Source organism: Littorina saxatilis, linkage group LG7, assembly GCF_037325665.1.
Source record: "Littorina saxatilis isolate snail1 linkage group LG7, US_GU_Lsax_2.0, whole genome shotgun sequence".
NCBI lineage: Eukaryota > Metazoa > Mollusca > Gastropoda > Littorinimorpha > Littorinidae > Littorina > Littorina saxatilis.
The window spans coordinates 16,339,805-16,361,471 of record NC_090251.1 but is presented as its reverse complement, the minus strand read 5'-3'; the positions used below and the strand labels follow the sequence as shown (position 1 = coordinate 16,361,471).

The 21,667-nt window shown below is 41.1% G+C and overlaps 1 protein-coding gene and 1 long non-coding RNA gene across 3 annotated transcripts in view; both read left to right on the top strand.

The window, feature by feature from the left end:
- LOC138970793 (cytosolic non-specific dipeptidase-like) overlaps nucleotides 1–21,667 on the top strand; it is a 34,964-nt gene that overhangs the window by 6,300 nt on the left and 6,997 nt on the right. Inside the window, exons 3-9 of the mRNA XM_070343329.1 lie at nucleotides 474–644; nucleotides 1,738–1,818; nucleotides 2,305–2,379; nucleotides 2,725–2,805; nucleotides 3,636–3,709; nucleotides 4,065–4,139; nucleotides 5,520–5,664. Coding sequence (XP_070199430.1) covers nucleotides 474–644; nucleotides 1,738–1,818; nucleotides 2,305–2,379; nucleotides 2,725–2,805; nucleotides 3,636–3,709; nucleotides 4,065–4,139; nucleotides 5,520–5,664 — 702 coding nt within the window. The remainder of the gene's footprint in view (nucleotides 1–473; nucleotides 645–1,737; nucleotides 1,819–2,304; nucleotides 2,380–2,724; nucleotides 2,806–3,635; nucleotides 3,710–4,064; nucleotides 4,140–5,519; nucleotides 5,665–21,667) is intronic.
- On the top strand, nucleotides 7,058–19,941 carry LOC138970798 (uncharacterized). 2 transcript variants are annotated; one of them, XR_011457068.1, is made up of 7 exons: nucleotides 7,059–7,575; nucleotides 8,355–8,420; nucleotides 8,959–9,039; nucleotides 10,816–10,907; nucleotides 12,735–12,820; nucleotides 13,414–13,544; nucleotides 19,458–19,941. It is a non-coding gene; the product is annotated as an uncharacterized lncRNA (long non-coding RNA). The 2 variants fall into 2 exon arrangements; XR_011457067.1 differs by lacking the exon at nucleotides 19,458–19,941 and having other exon boundaries at nucleotides 7,058–7,575; nucleotides 13,414–13,926.

Below are 21,667 nucleotides of genomic sequence, written 5' to 3'. Positions count from 1 at the left end.
GTTGTTGTGTTTTTTCTTCAGATCATTCATAAGCTTAACAATTTCAATATTTTCTTTTTACAGAAGCCAAAAGAGGCGTTTTATGCTGATATGAAAAGATATATTTTCTCATAATATTCCTTTGTGGAAAATCTAGTGATGTGGGTTGGGTTTTGTGTGTGTTTGCTTTAACATGATAATACTTGATATTGATCTTTTTTGACACATAAAGACAAATTCTACTGAACAGCAATACAGCAAGATTCGGCTGTGTGACAGGCCAAGAATTAAATGTAGACTCTTTTCAAATGACCTGTTGTCTACATCCTCATTTTCTAATCATCAATTTCCATTTCTAAACCCCCCCTCCCCCCCAAAAAAATCCTGTAAAGAAGGGGAGGCACATTTTTGGTATGAAACAGATAGTACATGTAGAGTGTTTGTTCTTGTGCTTGTTTTATAAATAATTTCATCACTAATCAACTGTTTTGCAGCTGTTAGAAAAGCAGGGAGCAACATGTGAGCTGAAGGAGCTAGGAGACCAGACTCTACCAGACGGAAACAAGATCGAGTTGCCGCCGGTACTGCTGGGGCAGCTGGGAACTGACCCCAAGAAAAAGACGCTGCTGGTCTACGGTCATCTGGACGTCCAGCCTGCACACAAGGTTTGTGTCGTTTTGAGATCTGTGTTCATGCCTCTGTGTGGTGTGTGTGTTGTGCAAGCCTTGAAATTCAGTGCTTGGCTGGTTTCTACAGTCCACCCTGCCCTTGTGACCACCTCTTGAAAACGACCACCTGCCCACAACGACCACTCTCTAGGATCCCAGGGATCTTCTACATAATTCACCTTTCCATAGCGACCACCTGCCCACAACGACCACTCCCTAGGATCCCGGGGATCTTCTGTATAATTCACCTTTCCATAGCGACCACCTGCCCACAACGACCACTCTCTAGGATCCCAGGGATCTTCTACATAATTCACCTTTCCATAGCGACCACCTGCCCACAACGACCACTCCCTAGGATCCCGGGGATCTTCTGTATAATTCACCTTTCCATAGCGACCACCTGGCTATAACGACCACTCCCTAGGATCCCGGGGATCTTCTATATAATTCACCTTTCCATAGCGACCACCTGCCCGCAACGACCATTCCCTAGGATCCCGGGGATCTTCTATATAATTCACCTTTCCATAGCGACCACCTGCCCGCAACGACCATTCCCTAGGATCCCGGGGATCTTCTACATAATTCACCTTTCCATAGCAACCAGCTGGCTATAAGGACCACTTTTGGTCTGTCCCCTGGGTGGTGGTTATACACAGGTTCCACTGTATACTGTACCTGTGATGAGAGAGCACCCTTGGGACCAGCTCCTTTCTTTTCCACCCACTTCATGGAAGTACATGTACAGTAATACCTGTGATGAAAGAACACCTTTGGGACCAGCCAAATGTGTCCCTACGTTGCAGGTGGCCTTGTCATGACGGGTATATTTTAATCAAGATGATAGAGATAGAGACAACAGAGGGTTTCCTTTCATGGGAGATGTCCTCTCATCACAGGTATCACTGTATTCCTGTCATAAAGTCTGTTTCAGTAAAATGACACTTTTGGCTGGTTCCCATTATGTGCTCTAATGGCATGTGGCCCTGTATGTTTATACTTATAAAATCTTATCTTTGCAGCTTGGTCACATATATTTTTAAGTCACATTCAGATCGAGGACTTCAGATTTACTTTTCTATTGCAGGAGGATGGGTGGGACACCGAACCCTTTGTGCTGACAGAGGTGGACGGAAAGCTGTATGGACGCGGCTCCACTGATGATAAGGTAAGTAACTATAGGGTGTGAAACATTTTGTACTTACTGCCGTGCATATTCTTGACACCCCTTTTGAGCATTTTAGGCGTGCATTACCCCATAGCAGCAAAATGCACCCTTAATTGTCAAAGCGTATGCCATAGATGAGGATGTTAATCGACAAATTCTGTTAATAACTCTGTCTGCAGTGGTTTGTGGAAGAGTTGCTTTTCCTTGCAAACATTGAGGCAAGCTACATGTGACATTGTAGGCCAATCACTAGTAAGCGGTCAGTTTCCACACGTGGTCGCTTGATCTGTGGACTGAGGAACGCGATCACATCAGCAGTGTTATTAGTCAGCCAAGATGCGCGAACGAAAATGGCGTTATATTGAGCTGATCAGATTAGAGCCCAAATCTGTTTTTCATGAGAGGGTATTGTTGTTGAGCTTAGATAGGTTGAGGTCTGTTCCATATTGATGATATTTAAATGATTTTATATGATACATTTTGCAGGGCCCAGTACTGGACTGGATCAATGCTGTCCAGGCAATGCAAGAGCTCAAGATGGACATTCCCGTTAACCTCAAGGTATGGTATCTTTTCTGAGATACATTACATGCTGTTTCTGTGCTTTTGTACTGACAGTTCATTATTGGAGGGGAGAAGTAACGGGGGACAAGCGTGTTTATATTTTGTTTTATCCGCATGAAGGATAGAGTTGATTTCGCCATAATTCACAGTGAACCATTGAGTTTTCTTCTGACAATTTACAGTACAAAACTAAGAAAAGTTCATCGACAAATATGTATCCTTGCGATTTGTGCAGCTGCAGTAGATACTATTTGGTTTGTGTATCTGAATCTTCCAGCTTGCAGCAAGGATGTTGATGTTCTTACAATGGTTATTTATTTCCTTTTGTTTGTTTATTTGCAGTTTGTCTTTGAGGGTATGGAGGAAAGCGGCTCTGAGGGACTGGATGACCTAGTGTTCAGTTTGAAGGATACCTTCCTCAAGGTACTGATATGTCTCTGTCAGTCTCTTGTCTTCTGTGTCAGGTGCGTGTGTGGATTTTCATAAGGCACTTCACATGGATTGCACTAGGTCCCTGCATGTGAATAGACAAAATCTGTAAATAAGTGTCAGGTTTTTATGGGCTGTGGAAGATGTGCTCTCCCTTGTTTGTCCTTGCTTGTTCACACAAACACTGAGGCAAGCTACACGTGGCATTGTAGGCTTGTCCATAGACCAAATAGCCTGGACCGCCAACTCGTCACGTGACCCTTCGAGGTTACGACTCTCGACTTTCAGGGGCGCGTCGCGTCCGGTTTGAAAGGCCAGCGATTCGAAGACAGTGAAAAGAAAGCACGCTCCAGTTATTTGTGACAATGGGAGGTGACAATGAACTGGATTTTCCCAAACTCCAAACTAAACTTAACAAAACTCATCGAAAAACATGTTTCATATGCACTTTTGCTGAGTTTATTTTAGCATTTTCAGAACTTACCTCGGCAACTTCGTCCATGTTTACAATCGACACCGGATATGACGTCCCCCTGATATCTGAAAGGCTTGTAAGCGTAGGTTCCTAAATGCGAGAGGCCGCTACCTTGTAATAGAGAGAAAGAGCGGAGAGAGAGCTAGTTGGCGGTCCAGGATAAATGGTCTATGGCTTGTCTCAGTGTTTCTGTGGAAGCAAGGGAAAGCAACTCCTCCCCAATCCATTAGAACTTGACAGAGTTATTTTCAAACATCGTCTATTACAGAGGAAGGTTTATTTGGAGTTTGTCTGTGAATGGGTTTTTACTTGAAGGAGCTTTAAATGTTCAAATCTTTCTTATTTTTAGGGAACGGATTATGTATGCATCTCCGACAACTACTGGCTGGGGAAGAAAAAGCCGTGCATCACATATGGTCTGAGGTAAGCATGTGCATTTTGTTCTTCTGATTTAAAAAGAATATATTTGATGATGGTTTAATTTACCTCACTGGTTATAAGAGTGGATGTTGCTTATGCAACATAGCAAGTGATCAGATAGGTAGCATCAGTAGTTGGCACAGCATATGTATGGTGACTCTTAAACAATCCCTCTTATGTGGGATTATTTTCTTTTTCAAACTTGAGTATTCTTGACTCGTTCAGAGTAAATCTAATGCTGGACATTGTCAACTATGTTGGTTATGAGGGTTGGATGCGGTGGAGGATGGGGATAAGTAAGCTTTACTGCAGAATGTGTAAAATTCTAATCGTAATAACTGTTTTAACCTTTTTCCAGGGGGATCTGCTACTTCTTCTTGGAGGTGGAGTGTGCCAAGATGGACCTGCACTCAGGTGTCTTTGGAGGCACTGTGTAAGTTGTCTCTTCTTCATGACCTTTGATGGTTCTTGTACTACACATTGGTTTAAGCATGTTTTATTCATTTCTCTTTGTTCACATCAAGAACAACATAAAGAACTCCTCCGAAAGCGGCGTATGGCTGCCTGAATTGGGGGGTAAAAACGGTCATACACGTAAAAATCCACTCGGGTGAACATGGGAGTTTCAGCCCATGAACGCAGAATAAGAAGAACATAAAGAACGATAACAAGCAGACTGCTTATGGAAACGTTCCAAAATTTAAAAGCAATACACATTCTGATGACAAAACATTAGCTCTACCAACATCGCCCACAGAGAAGCAATACGTACAATCACTCCCCCGTCCTTTGTGCCCATGCTCAACCACGCAAACACTGCAACGACCATGTTCTGCGGAGCGTACATACTTAATAACATTCTGTACGGGTGGTGGTTTCTGTTCAACTGGCCAGTGGCAGTGGGCATACTGATAAGTACAGTACCAGATCGACTTGCTCCATTGGGATTGGATGAAGATGCTGACGGGCGCAGTGGCGTGGTGGTAAGACGTTGGCCTCCTAATCGGGAGTTCGTGAGTTCGAATCCCGGTCGCTGCCGCCTGGTGGGTTAAGAGTAGAGATTTTTCTGATCTCCCAGGTCAACTTATGTGCAGACCTGCTAGTGACCTTTTGTGTGTACACGCAAGCACAAGACCAAGTGCGCACGGAAAAGATCCTGTAATCCATGTCGGAGTTCGGTGGGTTATGGAAACACCAAAATACCCAGCATGCCTATACCCAACGAAAGCGGAGTGAGCTGACTATGCTCTCATAGTCTAGTGTGGGGAACCCATATGGGCAAACGAGCTCACACGTAACCAGAACATTATGGAACGCTGAAGAAGAAGAAGGATGAAGATGTTATTTCCACTGCCCAACTATTAACTAGTCCAGCGAAAATGTCTGGTGGCTGCTTTAACATTTCTCCTCATATTTACACAAATCTCCATCGAGGATAGCTTTGGCAGTTATGAAAATATTGTTAAAACATTGAATCTGTTTCCTTTTTTTTTTTCTTTGCCAAGGTTAGTGCGTCAGTTATAAGCAGGGGGTGATTATTGTTAAAGATAGTGATGAAGTAATACAGAGAATTGTTGTCGAGTCTATTAGTGCTAGCTAGGTAGTTCACTCACAGGTCAGGACAGAGTAAATACACATTTACTGACGAGATCTGCATGAACTCAAAATGAGAGCCTACCCCATGCTTTTGATTAAACAAGATTTTATTAATTTTCAACAAGGAAAAACAATAGGGGCACAAACTCTAGAAAACGCTAGTATTATATGCCCCAAGTGTTGACTTTTATGAAAAAGTGTTTATGATCTGTTGCAGCCATGAAGCCATGAGCGACGTGATCGCTCTGATGAGCTCTCTGGTGGACGTGAAGGGCAAGATCCTGGTGCCGGGGGTCAGCGATACCGTCAAGCCTCTCACGCCGGAAGAGAAGGCTCTCTACGACCCCATTGACTTTGATAAGGTCAGTTGTTGCCGATAAGGTCAGTTGTTGCCGATAAGGTCAGTTGTTGCCGATAAAATCAGGTCTTAAATGAAAAAGGATGGAATCTTAAAATGGAGGTACATTTTCAGGCATTATAAACAGAAAAGCAGGAAAAACGAGAAAGGTTAAATTTTGTGGATATTTAATTCAGGAGAAAACAAAACAATTAAAGAACCTCGACCTAACTGCCTTTAAAATGGACATACGAGAGAAACAACAGAAAAAATAAAGAACTGGTGCTGTGACTTGTGTTAAGATGTCTTAACAAAGTCTTAAAAGGGAGGAAGTATTAAATCAATGGTCTTAAGAGGGGGGTTCCACTGTATACATTTTTGTTAGAAAACGCAAGCGATAGAGGAAATCCAGTCACCAAGCAAGGCACATATTGTTGAGCTGTCAACACTTGCCTAGCTGTTGGTATGTGTTTGACGGGCGCAGTGGCGTGGTGGTAAGACGTCGGCCTCCTAATCGGGAGGTCGTGAGTTCGAATCCCGGTCGCTGCCGCCTGGTGGGTTAAGAATGGAGATTTTTCCGATCTCCCAGGTCAACTTATGTGCAGACCTGCTAGTGATTTAACACCCTTCGTGTGTACACGCAAGCACAAGACTAAGTGCGCACGTAAAAGATTCTGTAATCCATGTCGGAGTTCGGTGGGTTATGGAAACACGAAAATACCCAGCATGCCTACTCAACGAAAGCGGAGTGAGCTGACTATGCTCTCAGAGTATAGTGTGGGGAACCCAAATGGGCAAACGAGCTCACACGTAACCAGAAAATTCTGGAACTCTGAAGAAGAAAGAAGGTATGTGTCTGAGACATAGGACAGCGCTGCTGTGCATTTGTGACAGACATCACTGACGCAGATGGGGTCTATGTCGACCAAAAGAGTGGGATTCCCTGTAGGTGGAGTTCCTGGAGAGGGATTCCCTGTATACAGGGAATACCACAGGATTTAGTTCCTGTAGCGTGTCGCTGATATCGCTGAAAGTCACGTGATGCTTGGCGACATCGGTAGAATTTGATGTTTTTCAATCTTTTTTGATATTTCTTAGAAATTCGAGTATGGTGTACAAGTTTTATTGAAAAACTCCACCCTGTGGTACAGGGAATCCCCCTCCAGGAACTCCACCTACAGGGAATCCCACTCTTTTGGTCGACATTGACCCCATCAGCATCACTGGCACCATCTTGCAAAATGAGCTAAGGGTCGTTAGTCTGGCAGAAGGGCTTATTGGGAATGAATTTGTAATAATGACGATGATGGTAAGGCAAAAAAATAAATAGTCTATTTACGGTAACATAGGCAAAAAAAATAAGGTCGGTAGGTCGGGATTTAAAAAAAAAAAAAATTTCTCTCCAAAAAACCATATTTTTAAAGATACTGGACTTGTCAAATCCAGGTGCACGGAGCCCCTGGGGCTTTTAGTCATACCTCAGGCATCTATTCCTTTGAATAAATACCAAGTTTCATTGACTTCCATCCAAGGAGTCAAGAACTTCAATTTTTTTACGAATTAATTTTTAACTCGGACCCGCCGGTCCGTGGCCTATTTCTTAATTATTTTTAGATCTGCATCATCTTGATGATCACCACATGCACATAGAATGACACGTCACAAGCAAACTAGGTCACACATAATTGATGAGCTTGTAGGAAAAAATGGAGGCTCATTCAGTCGTATCGAACCAGGGTGATAAGAAAAGAACAAAACGCAAGGGTCCCCGGCCGACTGTACCGGATTCAACCAAGAAGAAACGAAAACGCACTCGTGCACGTAACTATGACACGTCGCGCGTGTATATCGGTGAGGAGCTTGCGCGTTGGAACGAAGTGAAGAATTAATTTGGATTCATCACCAATCCGCAGTTTGCTCGTCACCTGCTGAACAAGTGGGTATTTTTTCATGCATTTCATGAGATGTTTAGGATGCTATTTATGTTATGTGATGGAAGTGTATATTGGACTTGTTTGTGAAAAGTAAATTGACCAAGGAATTACTGAATTAGGGTGGGAGGGATTTGTTGTGGAGCAGAAATGTATCACCGTGAGTCAGTAAAAGTGCCCGTTGCCCTGACAAACTGTCGATACTTTGCGTTCGGCGTTTGCTTTGATTACTGAAAACTTGCGTAAGCTGCTGTCTTGTTTAGTGTCGTTTAGTCATCATTGCTTGTGGTGTTGGGATTCCAAATTTATAACCTGTAAAAAGGAAAATGTATGCATGCACGAGGTGTTTGACGATTTATTTCGGATAAGCGAACCGTTTCTTTCTGCGGCCATTTGCGTCTGTTATGATACTATTTATAGAACTATGCAAATGAAATATTACAAAACATAGATCTATCGGCGCATTGTGCGATTTCTGCTCTACACTGTGTGTGTGTGTGTGTGTGTGTGTGTGTGTGTGTGTGTGTGTGTGTGTGTGTGTGCCCCTGTGTTCTATGTGCCCTCGTGTGTGTGTGTGTGTATGTGTGTGTGTGCCCCTGTGTTCTATGTGCCCTCGTGTGTGTGTGTGTGTGTGTGTGTGTGTGTGTGTGTGTGTGTGTGTGTGTGTGTGTGTGTATGTGGCCATGTCTGTGTATCCCTGTGGTTGTGGCTTGTGTTTTTCATGAGTCTTGAACATTATTTATTTATAGGACATTTACTTAATTTTTCTTATTTTGTGAATCAGCATTGAGGCTACAGCAACAATGCCAAGCAGAACACAGGCAGGCGGTACTTCTTTTGATCTCAGCAGGTAGTTGTATGTTTTAAATTATCAATAAAATAAATAGTACAAAAAAAGTCATAATTATATTTATAGTTATGAGATATATGAAGATGGAAGTGTGTTTGTTATTGGTGTAAAAGCCAAACAGTTAGTTGATACTAAATAATATTATGATTTGTAAACGATAACAATTAAGCTCAGGCTGCTGGGCCATAGAATATCATGCCTCACGCCTAACGTATATCACGTATACATCGTGTCTTTTTTTAGTAGGACGTTGTGGCAGTTGTAGATTAACAAGCATTGAAATGATGATGGTGACCAGGGTGTTCTGAGAAGAGGGTGAGCTTGCTTGTTACATAATTCATATTTTGTATTTTTCCATGTTTGAAAATATGTGTCACTATCTGTGTCTAGATCATCAGAAAATAATGAAGAAAGCTGCGTGAAATAACAAATATTCTGAGAAATGGTTTCACTTAGACTAGAGTTAAAGTATAGTGGTATTGTAGTTGAATTTGCAGGAGAGAACTGTTGATTAGTTAACATTATATGCTGCTTTCAGCGACAAGAAGTTTCATGGATCAAGAGCTGGCAGGACTGTGAAGCAGAAAGAGCTATCTCAGTCTTTCATTGACCCACTAGAGTGAGTTGTTTTTCTTTGATAAATATTGTGTGGGTGTGTTCAAAACACATGCTGTTTGTTGTATACGTATTAAAACAATATTTATAAAATAAAGTTGATTAATGTGAATACTGCAAATTTCTGTGTATGATAAAATCCTTTTATGGTTACAAATGGGTATTGGGATTTGTTTCATTTATGATTGATCAGAACAAATATATTCCTTTTCTATTTTCTTGAACTCTGTGTGTCGATCCTGCTTGGCCAAAACTATCTCATTCTCATTGAGTGAATGATAAATTCTTCAAATAAGTTTTTCTGTTTTCTGTCAGGAACTGGTTAATTCTGCAGATTCCAATAAGCAATAAATTGTGCATTGTGTAATTATCTTTCAGGTCATTATTGGAATGTTCAGAAACTGCTTTGACTATTGTAGGTATAGGGGCTCGATCTTTGTGACACATGTACCCATTCATTAATCTTACTTAATTATCTTAGTTTTCCCTCAATCATTAGCTTTCAGCATTTAATTGTTATGGGTAGCAGCTCAAGACAGCTACACTAATGGTAGTACTAATTGAAAAGTGTAGTGGATCTAAGACTAAGAGTTGATAACATATGTTTCCCATGGCTTTACACAATTTGTACTACCTAAAGCAAGTGAGTGCATGTTAGTTTTAAAACACATAGAGAATACCACATGGTTTGCTGTGCTGTACCAGATTGACAGGAGCTGTTTTTTCACATATTGAACTGCGAGCGAAAGTGAGGTGTACAGGTGCTATGGTCGCATGTTTTGCGGAGACTGCAGGCTTGACCCATCTCAGTCTTTGGGGATGGTTACCCGAGACTATTTAAATGTAGTCTCAGCAATGACTCATGGTTTGTCATGTTGATCTTTTAGTTTGGTAACGACTGACTAAATGTTTTATATTGTTTCACGCACCTTATTTTTGACTCACATGCGAAGCAAAAGTGAGTCTATGTACTCACCCGAGTCGTCCGTCCGTCCGTCCGTCCGTCCGTCCGGACGTCCGTCCGGACGTCCGTCCGTCCGTCCGGAAAACTTTAACGTTGGATATTTCTTGGACACTATTCAGTCTATCAGTACCAAATTTGGCAAGATGGTGTATGATGACAAGGCCCCAAAAAACATACATAGCATCTTGACTTTACTTCAAGGTCAAGGTCGCAGGGGCCATAAATGTTGCCTAAAAAACAGCTATTTTTCACATTTTTCACATTTTCTCTGAAGTTTTTGAGATTCAATACCTCACCTATATATGATATATAGGGCAAAGTAAGCCCCATCTTTTGATACCAGTTTGGTTTACCTTGCTTCAAGGTCAAGGTCACAGGAGCTCTTCAAAGTTGGATTGTATACATATTTTGAAGTGACCTTGACCCTGAACTATGGAAGATAACTGTTTCAAACTTAAAAATTATGTGGGGCACATGTTATGCTTTCATCATGAGACACATTTGGTCACATATGATCAAGGTCAAGGTCACTTTGACCCTTATGAAATGTGACCAAAATAAGGTAGTGAACCACTAAAAGTGACCATATCTCATGGTAGAAAGAGCCAATAAGCACCATTGTACTTCCTATGTCTTGAATTAACAGCTTTGTGTTGCATGACCTTGGATGACCTTGACCTTGGGTCAAGGTCACATGTATTTTGGTAGGAAAAATGTGTAAAGCATGTGATTCGTATGGGCTTTGCCCTTCTTGTTTTGTTTTTAGAGCCCTAATAGCTTGTGTAATTTTAACTGATATTTTTTTTCTTTGGTTAGCCTCACAATTGAAGTTACAGTTGAGTCTGGAGAGGATCAGGAGGACTAGATGATCCTGATTATGATCCCAACATCACATTGACAGCGATTCTGTAAGAGATTTGTTATTCTGGTGTTACCTGTGATGGTTGGCCCCTGCGATGAGAGGACACCTCCCTTCAAAGGACACCTAATATTGTCCTTTTTCTATTATCTCTACCAGATTATACCTGTTATGACAGGCCCCCTGCATTGCAGGTACATTTTTGTCCTTTCACCGCAGGTATCACTGTACTTTTTTTTCTACTCCCTTTGGAATATTATGGTGTTAAAATACACAGTCTATAACAGTATTATCACAGAAGGGATGTCGTTTGGGTCGGCCCTTCTGCCAATCGCCGATTTATTTTTACTTTATTCGAAACTGTCATGTCCCTATCGGCCAAATGTCCAAAGAGTATTCGCCTAAATCGGCCAAAGTTTGTCCATTTTTTGACTCACATGCGAAGCAAAAGTGAGTCTATGTACTCACCCGAGTCGTCCGTCCGTCCGTCCGGAAAACTTTAACGTTGGATATTTCTTGGACACTATTCAGTCTATCAGTACCAAATTTGGCAAGATGGTGTATGATGACAAGGCCCCAAAAAACATACATAGCATCTTGACCTTGCTTCAAGGTCAAGGTCGCAGGGGCCATAAATGTTGCCTAAAAAACAGCTATTTTTCCCATTTTTCCCATTTTCTCTGAAGTTTTTGAGATTCAATACCTCACCTATATATGATATATAGGGCAAAGTAAGCCCCATCTTTTGATACCAGTTTGGTTTACCTTGCTTCAAGGTCAAGGTCACAGGAGCTCTTCAAAGTTGGATTGTATACATATTTTGAAGTGACCTTGACCCTGAACTATGGAAGATAACTGTTTCAAACTTAAAAATTATGTGGGGCACATGTTATGCTTTCATCATGAGACACATTTGGTCACATATGATCAAGGTCAAGGTCACTTTGACCCTTATGAAATGTGACCAAAATAAGGTAGTGAACCACTAAAAGTGACCATATCTCATGGTAGAAAGAGCCAATAAGCACCATTGTACTTCCTATGTCTTGAATTAACAGCTTTGTGTTGCATGACCTTGGATGACCTTGACCTTGGGTCAAGGTCACATGTATTTTGGTAGGAAAAATGTGTAAAGCATGCGAGTCGTATGGGCTTTGCCCTTCTTGTTTTGTATTGGTCAGGCTTAATGCCCCTCGGACCATGCACCCATACATACATGCGTGTGTACCTGTGTGTGCATGTGTACACTGTACATGTGTGTGTGTGTGTGCCCTTGGTGTTTGTGGCTCTGTCTGTTAGGCCCTGTGGGTGTTGGTTTGTGTTTTTTTCATGAGGTTTTTAAATGATTATTTTATTGGACATAATAATCAATCAATCAATCAATGAGTCTTATATGAGTCTTATATCGCGCATATTCCGTGGGTACAGTTCTAGGCGCTCTGCAGTGATGCCGTGTGAGATGAAATTTTATACGGCCAGTAGATTGCAGCCATTTCGGCGCATATTTACCTTTCACGGCCTATTATTCCAAGTCACACGGGTATAGGTAGACAATTATTAACTGTGCCTAAGCAATTTTCCCAGGAAAGACCCTTTTGTCAATCGTGGGATCTTTAACGTGCACACCCAATGTAGTGTACACGGGGGGAGGTTCGGACACCGAAGAGAGTCTGCACACAAAGTTGACTCTGTGAAATAAATTTCCGCCGAACCTGGGATCGAACTCACGCTGACAGCGGCCAACTGAATACAAATCCAGCGCGCTACCAACTGAGCTATATCCCCGCCAATAATAATATATGCATTGTGTTTTTGAAAGTATTGTACATTTTTTTTAATTGCTCATTTTATTTATGTTTTACATTTTGTGAATCAGCATTGAGGCTACGTTCATACTGCAACTGTGCCAAGCAGAACACAGGCAGGTGGTGCTTCTTCTCTTGATCTAACTTCTATAAGCAGGTAGTTGTATGTTTATATCCAGCAGTTAATAGTACACACAGAATAAAAATCCCCATGCATGGTCTCACATCCACACACAAAATCAGGAATGCATGCAATTTGTTATACATGAAGTGTATTTATTATTTATGAAAAAGCCAAACAAAGTAATAGGTCAGTCAGTTGATAGTTTATATGATCTGTAAACGATGAAAAAAAGACAGTTGCAATCCATCTTATTGTGCAATTGAAGATTGATCGATTCCAAAACAGGTTTATGGGGAAAACGTTGATTGTGAAGTTTCTTTGTTTTCTCGATACAATATGTATGCTGTTTGTTACTTTATGAATATAATCTTGCCTTAAACACAACAATACTTGTTGCCTGTTTACTTGTTTCATAACTATGATAAGTTAGTACAGGTGGAGCAAATTAATGCTGAATTAATTTCATTATCAGACTCGGTGATATTCTCAATGACATTGTACGACTTCTTTCCTAATTTGTATATACATGTACCTTGGATCTATTATGTACATGTACTGTCTGTCAGTGTTATTTTAGGTTCAGTGTACTTAACGATCTAAAAATGATTGACCTGAATAATTTTTAGCCACGGTGGTCAGCCTATATACCTGGGACTTCTGGTATGACAACATCAACACCTGGTGCATTTGCTTATGGACTAAAGGTGCATCCGTCTACTCCTGGAGTATGAGACATATCAGCCGCAGAGCCTGAGAGGTACTTGGTTTAAAGATTTTGCCTTTTTAAAGTTCTCAGAATTCACTCGTGTAGAACTTTATCCCATGGTCAAAAGATGTTATGACAAAATTGCTGTCTCAGTGTGACTGAAACTAAAGAATGCACTTGACTTAATTGAATGCAATATGCAATTATGATAAGAATAAAGAAAGAAATATAAAATATAAAATATCTGTTGCAAAAAAATCACACCTACAGATTTGCCACTTTGTGGACAGGCCTTGCATAAGCTGAAATTGATGTAAACCAAATATGAAGTAATTCGGCGGAAGGCTGTATCAGTAATTAGCATTTTTGTGGGTTGCATTTTGCGGTGTCAACCTGTGCAATACATGCTTTCTTATTTCATATCAGATAAGAACCCCACATTTCTACTTTTCTGTTTTTGAAACGTATACACTACTCGTCATAAGAAAAACTACACAGATGCGTTTGAGGTCAGATCTTTCTGATGAGGCTGTTGATTGTAAAACCAAATATATCACTGAAAAGTTAATTAATTCCCATACCTTGTTCACAAAACAGATTGAGTTTACATGAGGTAGTGTCAATACAGTGGAACCTACAACACAGACACATCCCAAAATCGAATTCGCAAAATCAAGGTTCCCGCGATCAAAAAATCTAAAAAATCAGAACTAAATCGAAACATGTTTAGCATGTCCTTAGACAGTACAATCAAATCTGCATCCAAATCAGTCAGTGTTGTTCACATATCTTGTCTAACAAGGACGCTATGGCATGCTGAGCGGTGTAGGCGTCAATCCTCTCGGCAGGCATAAAAGGCAGTTTTTGAAGCCGTTTTAGCGGGTAATGAGACAAAAAAAATGGTACATTTGAGTAACTCGCAAAGCATTGCCTTCAAACTTACGAATACGGGGATTTGTGCAAACACATGTCGTAAACTACACACGAAATACCAAGTCATTAGAGATACGTATTAGTTCTGCTGTTAGGGGCGGGGATATAGCTCAGTTGGTAGCACGCTGGATTTGTATTCAGTTGGCCGCTGTCAGCGCGAGTTCGATCCCAGGTTCGGCGGAAATTTATTTCACAGAGTCAACTTTGTGTGCAGACTCTCTTCGGTGTCCGAACCACCCCCTGTGTATACTACATTGGGTGTGCACGTTAAAGATCCCACGATTGACAAAAGGGTCTTTCCTGGGAAAATTGCTTAGGCACAGTTAATAATTGTCTACCATACCCGTGTGACTTGGAATAAGGCCGTGAAAGGTAAATATGCGCCGACATGGCTGCAATCTACTGGCCGTATAAAATTTCATCTCACACGGCATCACTGCAGAGCGCCTAGAACTGTACCCACGGAATATGCGTGATATAAGCCTCATTGATTGATTGATTGATGTTATGCGACATACCAGAAAGAATTTTGATAATAAAGAGGTACCCTGTCCGATTGAACAGAAACAAATTAAAATTAGCATGCATTTAGAAAAATGAAACCTTCAATTTACCTTTAAATTGAAAACAGTTTTAACATTGCCTGTTTACAGCGCACTTGTTTAAACGCACACACAAATTCTTGAAAAATGCTTTTTCAAGAGCCATTGATCAGTTAAGTGTGTCGGCAGTGAGCGTTGCTAGGCGTAGGCCGACATTTGCGCTCAGCGCTCGGAATGAGTCAACTTCTTAAAAAGTACTTTCGCGTTGAAATCCTCATACCACCCATGTCTGATAAAATATGTACATGAAATGTGAGTATGTGGCGCATCTGTCATTGTTTTTGAAGATTTCAACAAATCATTTTTTTCGATGAGTCAGCAAAAACCTACCGTCAATTTAATTTGTTTCTGACATGACAAATAACAGCAGACCTATTAAATGTCTCAAACAACTTGAAACTCAGTATGCACTTTACGACATGTGTTAGCACAAACATCCGAAAGTTTGAAGGCAATGCCAGGGGTGGGATTTCTTCCCTCGGAGACGGATTTTTTTTTATACCTTTTTTTTGTTAATCCCTGGCAGCTGTTGTTTACACTGGGTTCATGTGAGATGTAGTTGTGCCAGGTCAGCCACCTTTCACCATGTCAGAGTGACTAACAGGGGGCAGCAATGTCATGTCATGTCATCCAGGGGAATGTGGCATCATAGTTGCTATTTGTAAACTCGGCTCACCCACATCTTTATATTCTCCTATTGCAGGGATTCACAAACCTTCAGTGCTGTGGAACAGAAAACTTGCATTCCTGATCTATGAACCAGCGGTATTTAGCTTCTGATGCATTGAGCCCTTTAGAAAGTTAGCAAGTGAAACAGACTTAAAATTAAATAAACATATTTCTCTTTTAATTGAAGCTATGATTCAACAATCATTTTGAAATATAACTCCTGAAATGAATTGAAAAGCAGCATCAGAAGACTGTGTATGGCATTAGCAAGGGATATAACTCTGGTGGTTTCTGTTTTTGTCTAAACCTTCTTCTTTTTTAACCTGAGCAGTTAGCCCTTTTAAGGTGTTCAATTGAAGCAAACTGACTTTAAACTTGTTTCTCATTTGGTTCAAGCTATGGTTAAACAATTATTTGAGAATATATATACCACCTGTAATGATAAAATCATAAGCTACATGTAAAAATTTGAAATACAAGGGAGGTGACTGTTATTTTCTGTGTTTGTCTAATTTTTTGTTAGCTAGGCGATTTTTCTTTAATGCGGTAAACATTTTTTATATTAAGCATTAATTTACTCACCCCCACCCCCACCCCCCCCCCCCCCCCCCCCAAAGAAAAAAAAATGGTGTGCTTTTTTGTTGTTAAAGGCACAGTAAGCCTCCCGTAAACCATCACAGAGCTCCCCGAGCGTCTGCATACAGTACAAGCATACTTCCATTTGAACGCTCACCGAACGGGAACATCCTGGATGTTTTCTGTCGAGCGTGAGAAATTTTCAAAGAATTTATTTTCGTGGACTTGGTCCTCTACAAATGGCGCCTCGTTTTGGTGCTGGACGGCTGTTATGAACTTTATTCAACTGATACCGGAAATCACGCCCGGACAGTAAGCCTCCCGTAAACCATCACAGATACTGTCAGGCCTTTACACACAGTACAAACACGCTTCCATTTGAACGCTCACCAAACGGGAACATTCTAGGTGCCCTACGTAAAGAGCAAGCAGTTTTTAAAGAATTAATTTTGCAGATTGTCTCGAACACTTTTTGTACCCATCCTGAACTCAGGTCAAAAATTGAGTTACTTCCCTTCGGGTCTGATTCTATCGATGTAAACTGGCGATAGCCGTTAATCGATGATTATTAAAATGTTTTTGGACCAAGGTGCGTTTTTGCGCTAGACCTAACTTTTAAAATCTAAATAATAGATTGACAGCTTGTTACACATGTATACATTCTTTAATCATAAAAGAATTATTTTTTCATCAAGACAAGATCAGTACAAACCCGGAAGCAGGGTCACGCAAGGGTCGTAGCAGACGACGGTTTACAGTGCATATCGCCGTTCCTCTCAACAGTCAAAAGCCATCGCTAGAGTTCTTGTGAACCACAGCCGTTTGTTTCGTGCATAAAAACGTGCTATTGTAGATAAGCTCACATCGAGTCCCATTCAAATGACTAACTGACGACTACATTGTGAAAAAGGGAAACTGGATCACACGGGTTCACGATGGCTCAGGGGTAAGATAAACCACGCAAAAATAAATTCTTTGAAAATTGTTCGCTCTTTACGGAGGGCACCTAGGATGTTCTCAATCGGTGAGTGTTTAAATGAAAGGGTGTTTGTACTGTGTGTAAAAGCCTGACCGTATCTGTGATGGTTTACGGGAGGCTTACTGTGCCTTTAAGCCAGGAGAGGCTCAAATAGCACCTCTTGATTTGCTAACATTTATTTTCATCTGGTTAGTTCCAAATACCTTCAAGTTTACAAGAATTTTTAATTTTTTGCAGCTCCAATTTAAAGTTTTTGTTTAACTTTAAGGAGATGCTTCTAAAACTCTTCTTCAAATGTGTACCACTTGTTTTTGTAGACCCCCTAGCAAGAGTGATACAACTAAACACATTCAAGTATAGAGGTTTTTGATTTTATGCATTCATTTAAAAAAAACCAATAATATTTTTTAAACAAACAAAATTGTGTGCTGTTTTCAGAGTCAGAAGAGGCTCAAATAAAGTATTGCATTGCTAAAATTCATTTTCAGCTGGATACTTCCAAATACCTTCAAGTTTACAAGATTTTTTTAAATGTTGTGCATCTCCAATTTTAAGTTTTTGTTTAACTTTAGGCGAGGAGATGCTTCTAAAACCCTTCTTGAAATGTGTATACAACTTGTTTTTGTAGACCCCCCTAGCAAGAGTGGTGCAACCAAACACCAAATTCAAGTATAGAGGTTTTTGATTTTGTGCATTCTTACACATCCTCCCCCCCCCCCCCCCCCCCTCCATTTTAATTTTTGTGGTAGCTGTTTTCAGTTTTAAACCTGGGAGAGGCTCTAATAGAATACTAATAGCCCCTCTTGAATTACTAAAATTCATTTTCAGCTGGTCAGTTACAAATATATATTATGCATCTCTAAAAAAAACTTGTTTGTTATAAGATTTAGTCAGGAGAGGCCACCTAAACCCTCCCTATAAAGTATAATGCTAAAATTCATTTTCGGCTGGGGGGCACTAGCTGCCACCCTAGACCCCCCAACAAGGGCGCTGCCCCTGCACCCCGCTGGAGCCTTAGCGGCCCCTGGACCCCGGCCTTCCAAAATGTTTAGTCCTGGCAATATGTTGGGCTCCCACCCATGCTGAATGGGTTTGTGAGTTACTCAGATGTATCATTTTTTTGGTCTCATTACCCGCTTAAACAGCTCCAAAAACTGCCTTTTATGCCTGCCGAGAGGATAGACACCTACACCGCTTAAGCATGCCATAGCGTCCATGTTAAACAAGATATGTGAACAACACTGACAATGACTGATTTAGATGCAGATTTGATTGTTCTATTTGAAAGGGGGGGGGGGGGGGTCACTAATTTGAGTTCATTTACTGGATTCATGGCCCATGTTGTGATGGGTTCTGTTGTTGCACTTATGTCCGTCTGGTCTGAAGGCATACTCTCCTAGCCTTCACCAGATCATGTGTTGGACTACACAGTCCGGATGATGTGGGTCGTGTATGACCCATACCTTCCAAATAAGGAGTCAACGTAAAAAGCTTGGGTCGTACATGATCCACGCAATCCGAATGGGGATAAACGTTTTGCCGCCTCTTTGCAGAGTATGCATCGTACACGACCCACGCCATGAAATTCCTTACGAAGTTCCAAATGGGTCGTCTTCGACGAGTCAGCAAAACCCCACCGTCAATTAAAGCTTTGTGCCAAGGATAGAACTGTTTTCACGAGAAGGAATGTGCCTTTAATCTCTTTTGCAGCTCAGAGCTAATATTCCTCAGCACACAGCCTCTTGGTTTTCCAACCTTTTCTTTGTATTTGTGTCCTTTGTTGCCACACACGTTTTGGGTCTTGAACCTTCTCTGAAGATGTGTTGACATCAGCAGCCGATGGCCCAAATTCGGGTGATCCGCCTAGTATAGGGTCGTCATCCAAAACTGGTTCTTGGTTAAGGTTGTTCAGGGTCGTGTTGGGAAGGGCCCAGAGGCTCCGTGCCCACCCACCCCACCCCCCCCCCCCCCCCGCCCCCCTTTTTTGTTTTCACGGTCGTTATGCAGGTAATCCAGATCAACTTTGAGAACTTATCTTCTTTGTTGTCAAATGTGTCATCCTGAAACATACATAGAGGAACATGTTTAAACGATTTCAAAAACAATGTAAACATGCAAATAAACTTGTCTGTGTGTGTGTGTGTGTGTGTGTGTGTGTGTGTGTGTGTGTGTGTGTGTGTGTGTGTGTGTGTGTGTGTTTTGCAGGTGCTTCACACACACAGGCCGAAGTGGAAGTCATTACAGAAGACTTGTGGCTGTTTCCTAACTGCGTGTGTGTCGACCCGTGACACTTTGAGCTTCAAGAACAGTTGATCAAATTTGTGTTTGTTTTGTTTTTTTAACATGATTTTACTTCTTTTACTTTCATATATATATAGTATTACATTAACATCAAACACAAAAGACTGTGTTGAATGTATCTTTAAAAAAAAATAGAAAAAAGAAAGCACAGTAAACAGTCACACAGCCCATTTCAAATTTATATAAAAAGAATACTTATACATCTCTTTTCTTATTAATTATGTAATATTATATTTCTAAAGTCTATTTGCTTTTTTATTCCGCTATTTTTCTTGCTATCATTGACGCTCATTATCTTTGTGTGATGTTTGACATGGATGTGAATTTAAGGAACAGTGATACAAACGTTCAACATTCACACCTAATAAATCAAAATACACTGAACATTCCCCCTGCCAGATATCTTCCAGACTTGCACAATGCAACTGTTCATGTGGTTGTTGGTAATGAGTTTTTTCCCCACAACCAAGTGAGTGAGTGTGATTGCATTATGCCTAATGGGTGGCGATGCCCACCTGGTCACAATGGTACAAACGGAACACATGGTTCAAACCACAGCTCCAGACGGAATGATGGACTGAAAAGGTTTTACAGTCATACCTTGTTTACATGGTGTACAGTAAGCTCACTTGATTTTAAATGTCTGGTATATGTATCATACCTCCCCCCCTCCCCCCCCTCCCCCCCTCCCAACACACACACCCAAGGCCAAAGCATACATCAATCTCCACTCCCACCAATATTGATCTATTTTTATTGTTAGATCTGTAAATTGAACAGGTTTTTGAAGCTACAGCATACAGGCTGGTGTCAAGCTTACCCGATTTGTGGCTGAAGGTTGTTTCTTGATGACACTGACAGGCAGAAGAATTAAATGCTCTTGCAAGTACTTTCACTTTGGAGTGTAGATGTCATCTGTCCCTGTCAAGTCCTTTATTACGAAGGATTGTTGTTTGTCTTGATGGCATTAACTGGAGGAAATAAAAGCAGCAAAGCAAAATTAGTATTTCATTTGTCATCTCTCTCCCTCTTTCTCTGTGCATGCGTATGGCTGTGTGTGTGTGTGTGTGACGGTATGTGCGTGTGTGTGTCTCACAGTATGCATGTGCGGGTCACAGTGTGTGTGCGTGTGCGGTTTTTTTGGTTGGCAATGAGTGCGTGTGTGTGTTATTGTTTGGTAATTTCAAGGCAAGAGAGCCTTCTTATGAGAATACCCCAGTGACTGAGTCAGCCACTATTTGCTTTGTGTTCGTGACTAAGCTAAATTTGATTTAAACCAAGAGCATAAAGACTGAATGCTACAGTCATGAAAAATGATCGTTGCTGCTGCGTTTTGTTTTTCTCTATCATTTCAACTACGCAATTTACGGTAGGGTAATCAACACATCACTAGACTCTGAAACTGACAGCATTTTCCCAAACAGATGACACATTGATTACAGTATGATAGACTGAAGTTGTCAGATAATTTTACACTGTAAAACTAAAAGAGGCAATGTGCCAAGAGGTAGATACATGTTTTGAACGTAGAACTAGAGTTCGGCTAAGGCAGATTTGAGACAGGAACAGGAGAGAAATGTAGATCTACATACTTGCCTTCAAGACAAAAGCGTACAGCAAGGAAAGCAGAGAGACAGACAAACCATCTTTGATACAGACCTTACAATACATGAATGCAAACAAATCTAGATCCAGACGCTTACCTTTCATTTCACCCCACGTCTGCTGCATGGACAGTAGGAACAGGTCCCGATGTTGCTGGTTTGTGTAGTTTTTACTTCCATGGTTCCATAGATTCCAACTCCTCGCCAAGATTCAGGTTGATGAAATATTTCGATTCCAAATCGGCAAGTTTTTATGCTGAACTGACCGCCATTTGATGATTTGTAAAGTGGGTGTCGACTGAAGTGCGCTCTGGGGCTGGAACTGGAAGTTCCTTGCGATCCGTTCGGAATAGATCCTGCTGTATTTCAAACGGATGGGCCGAGACGGGTGCTATCAAGCTTGTGAGACGTACGGTTCGCATGCTACACGGTCGGTTTGTGGTCAGTTTCGGGCGGTCCGTCTCAAACGTACTGGCGAATCTGATCGTGTATCTTGGCATCAATGATCAA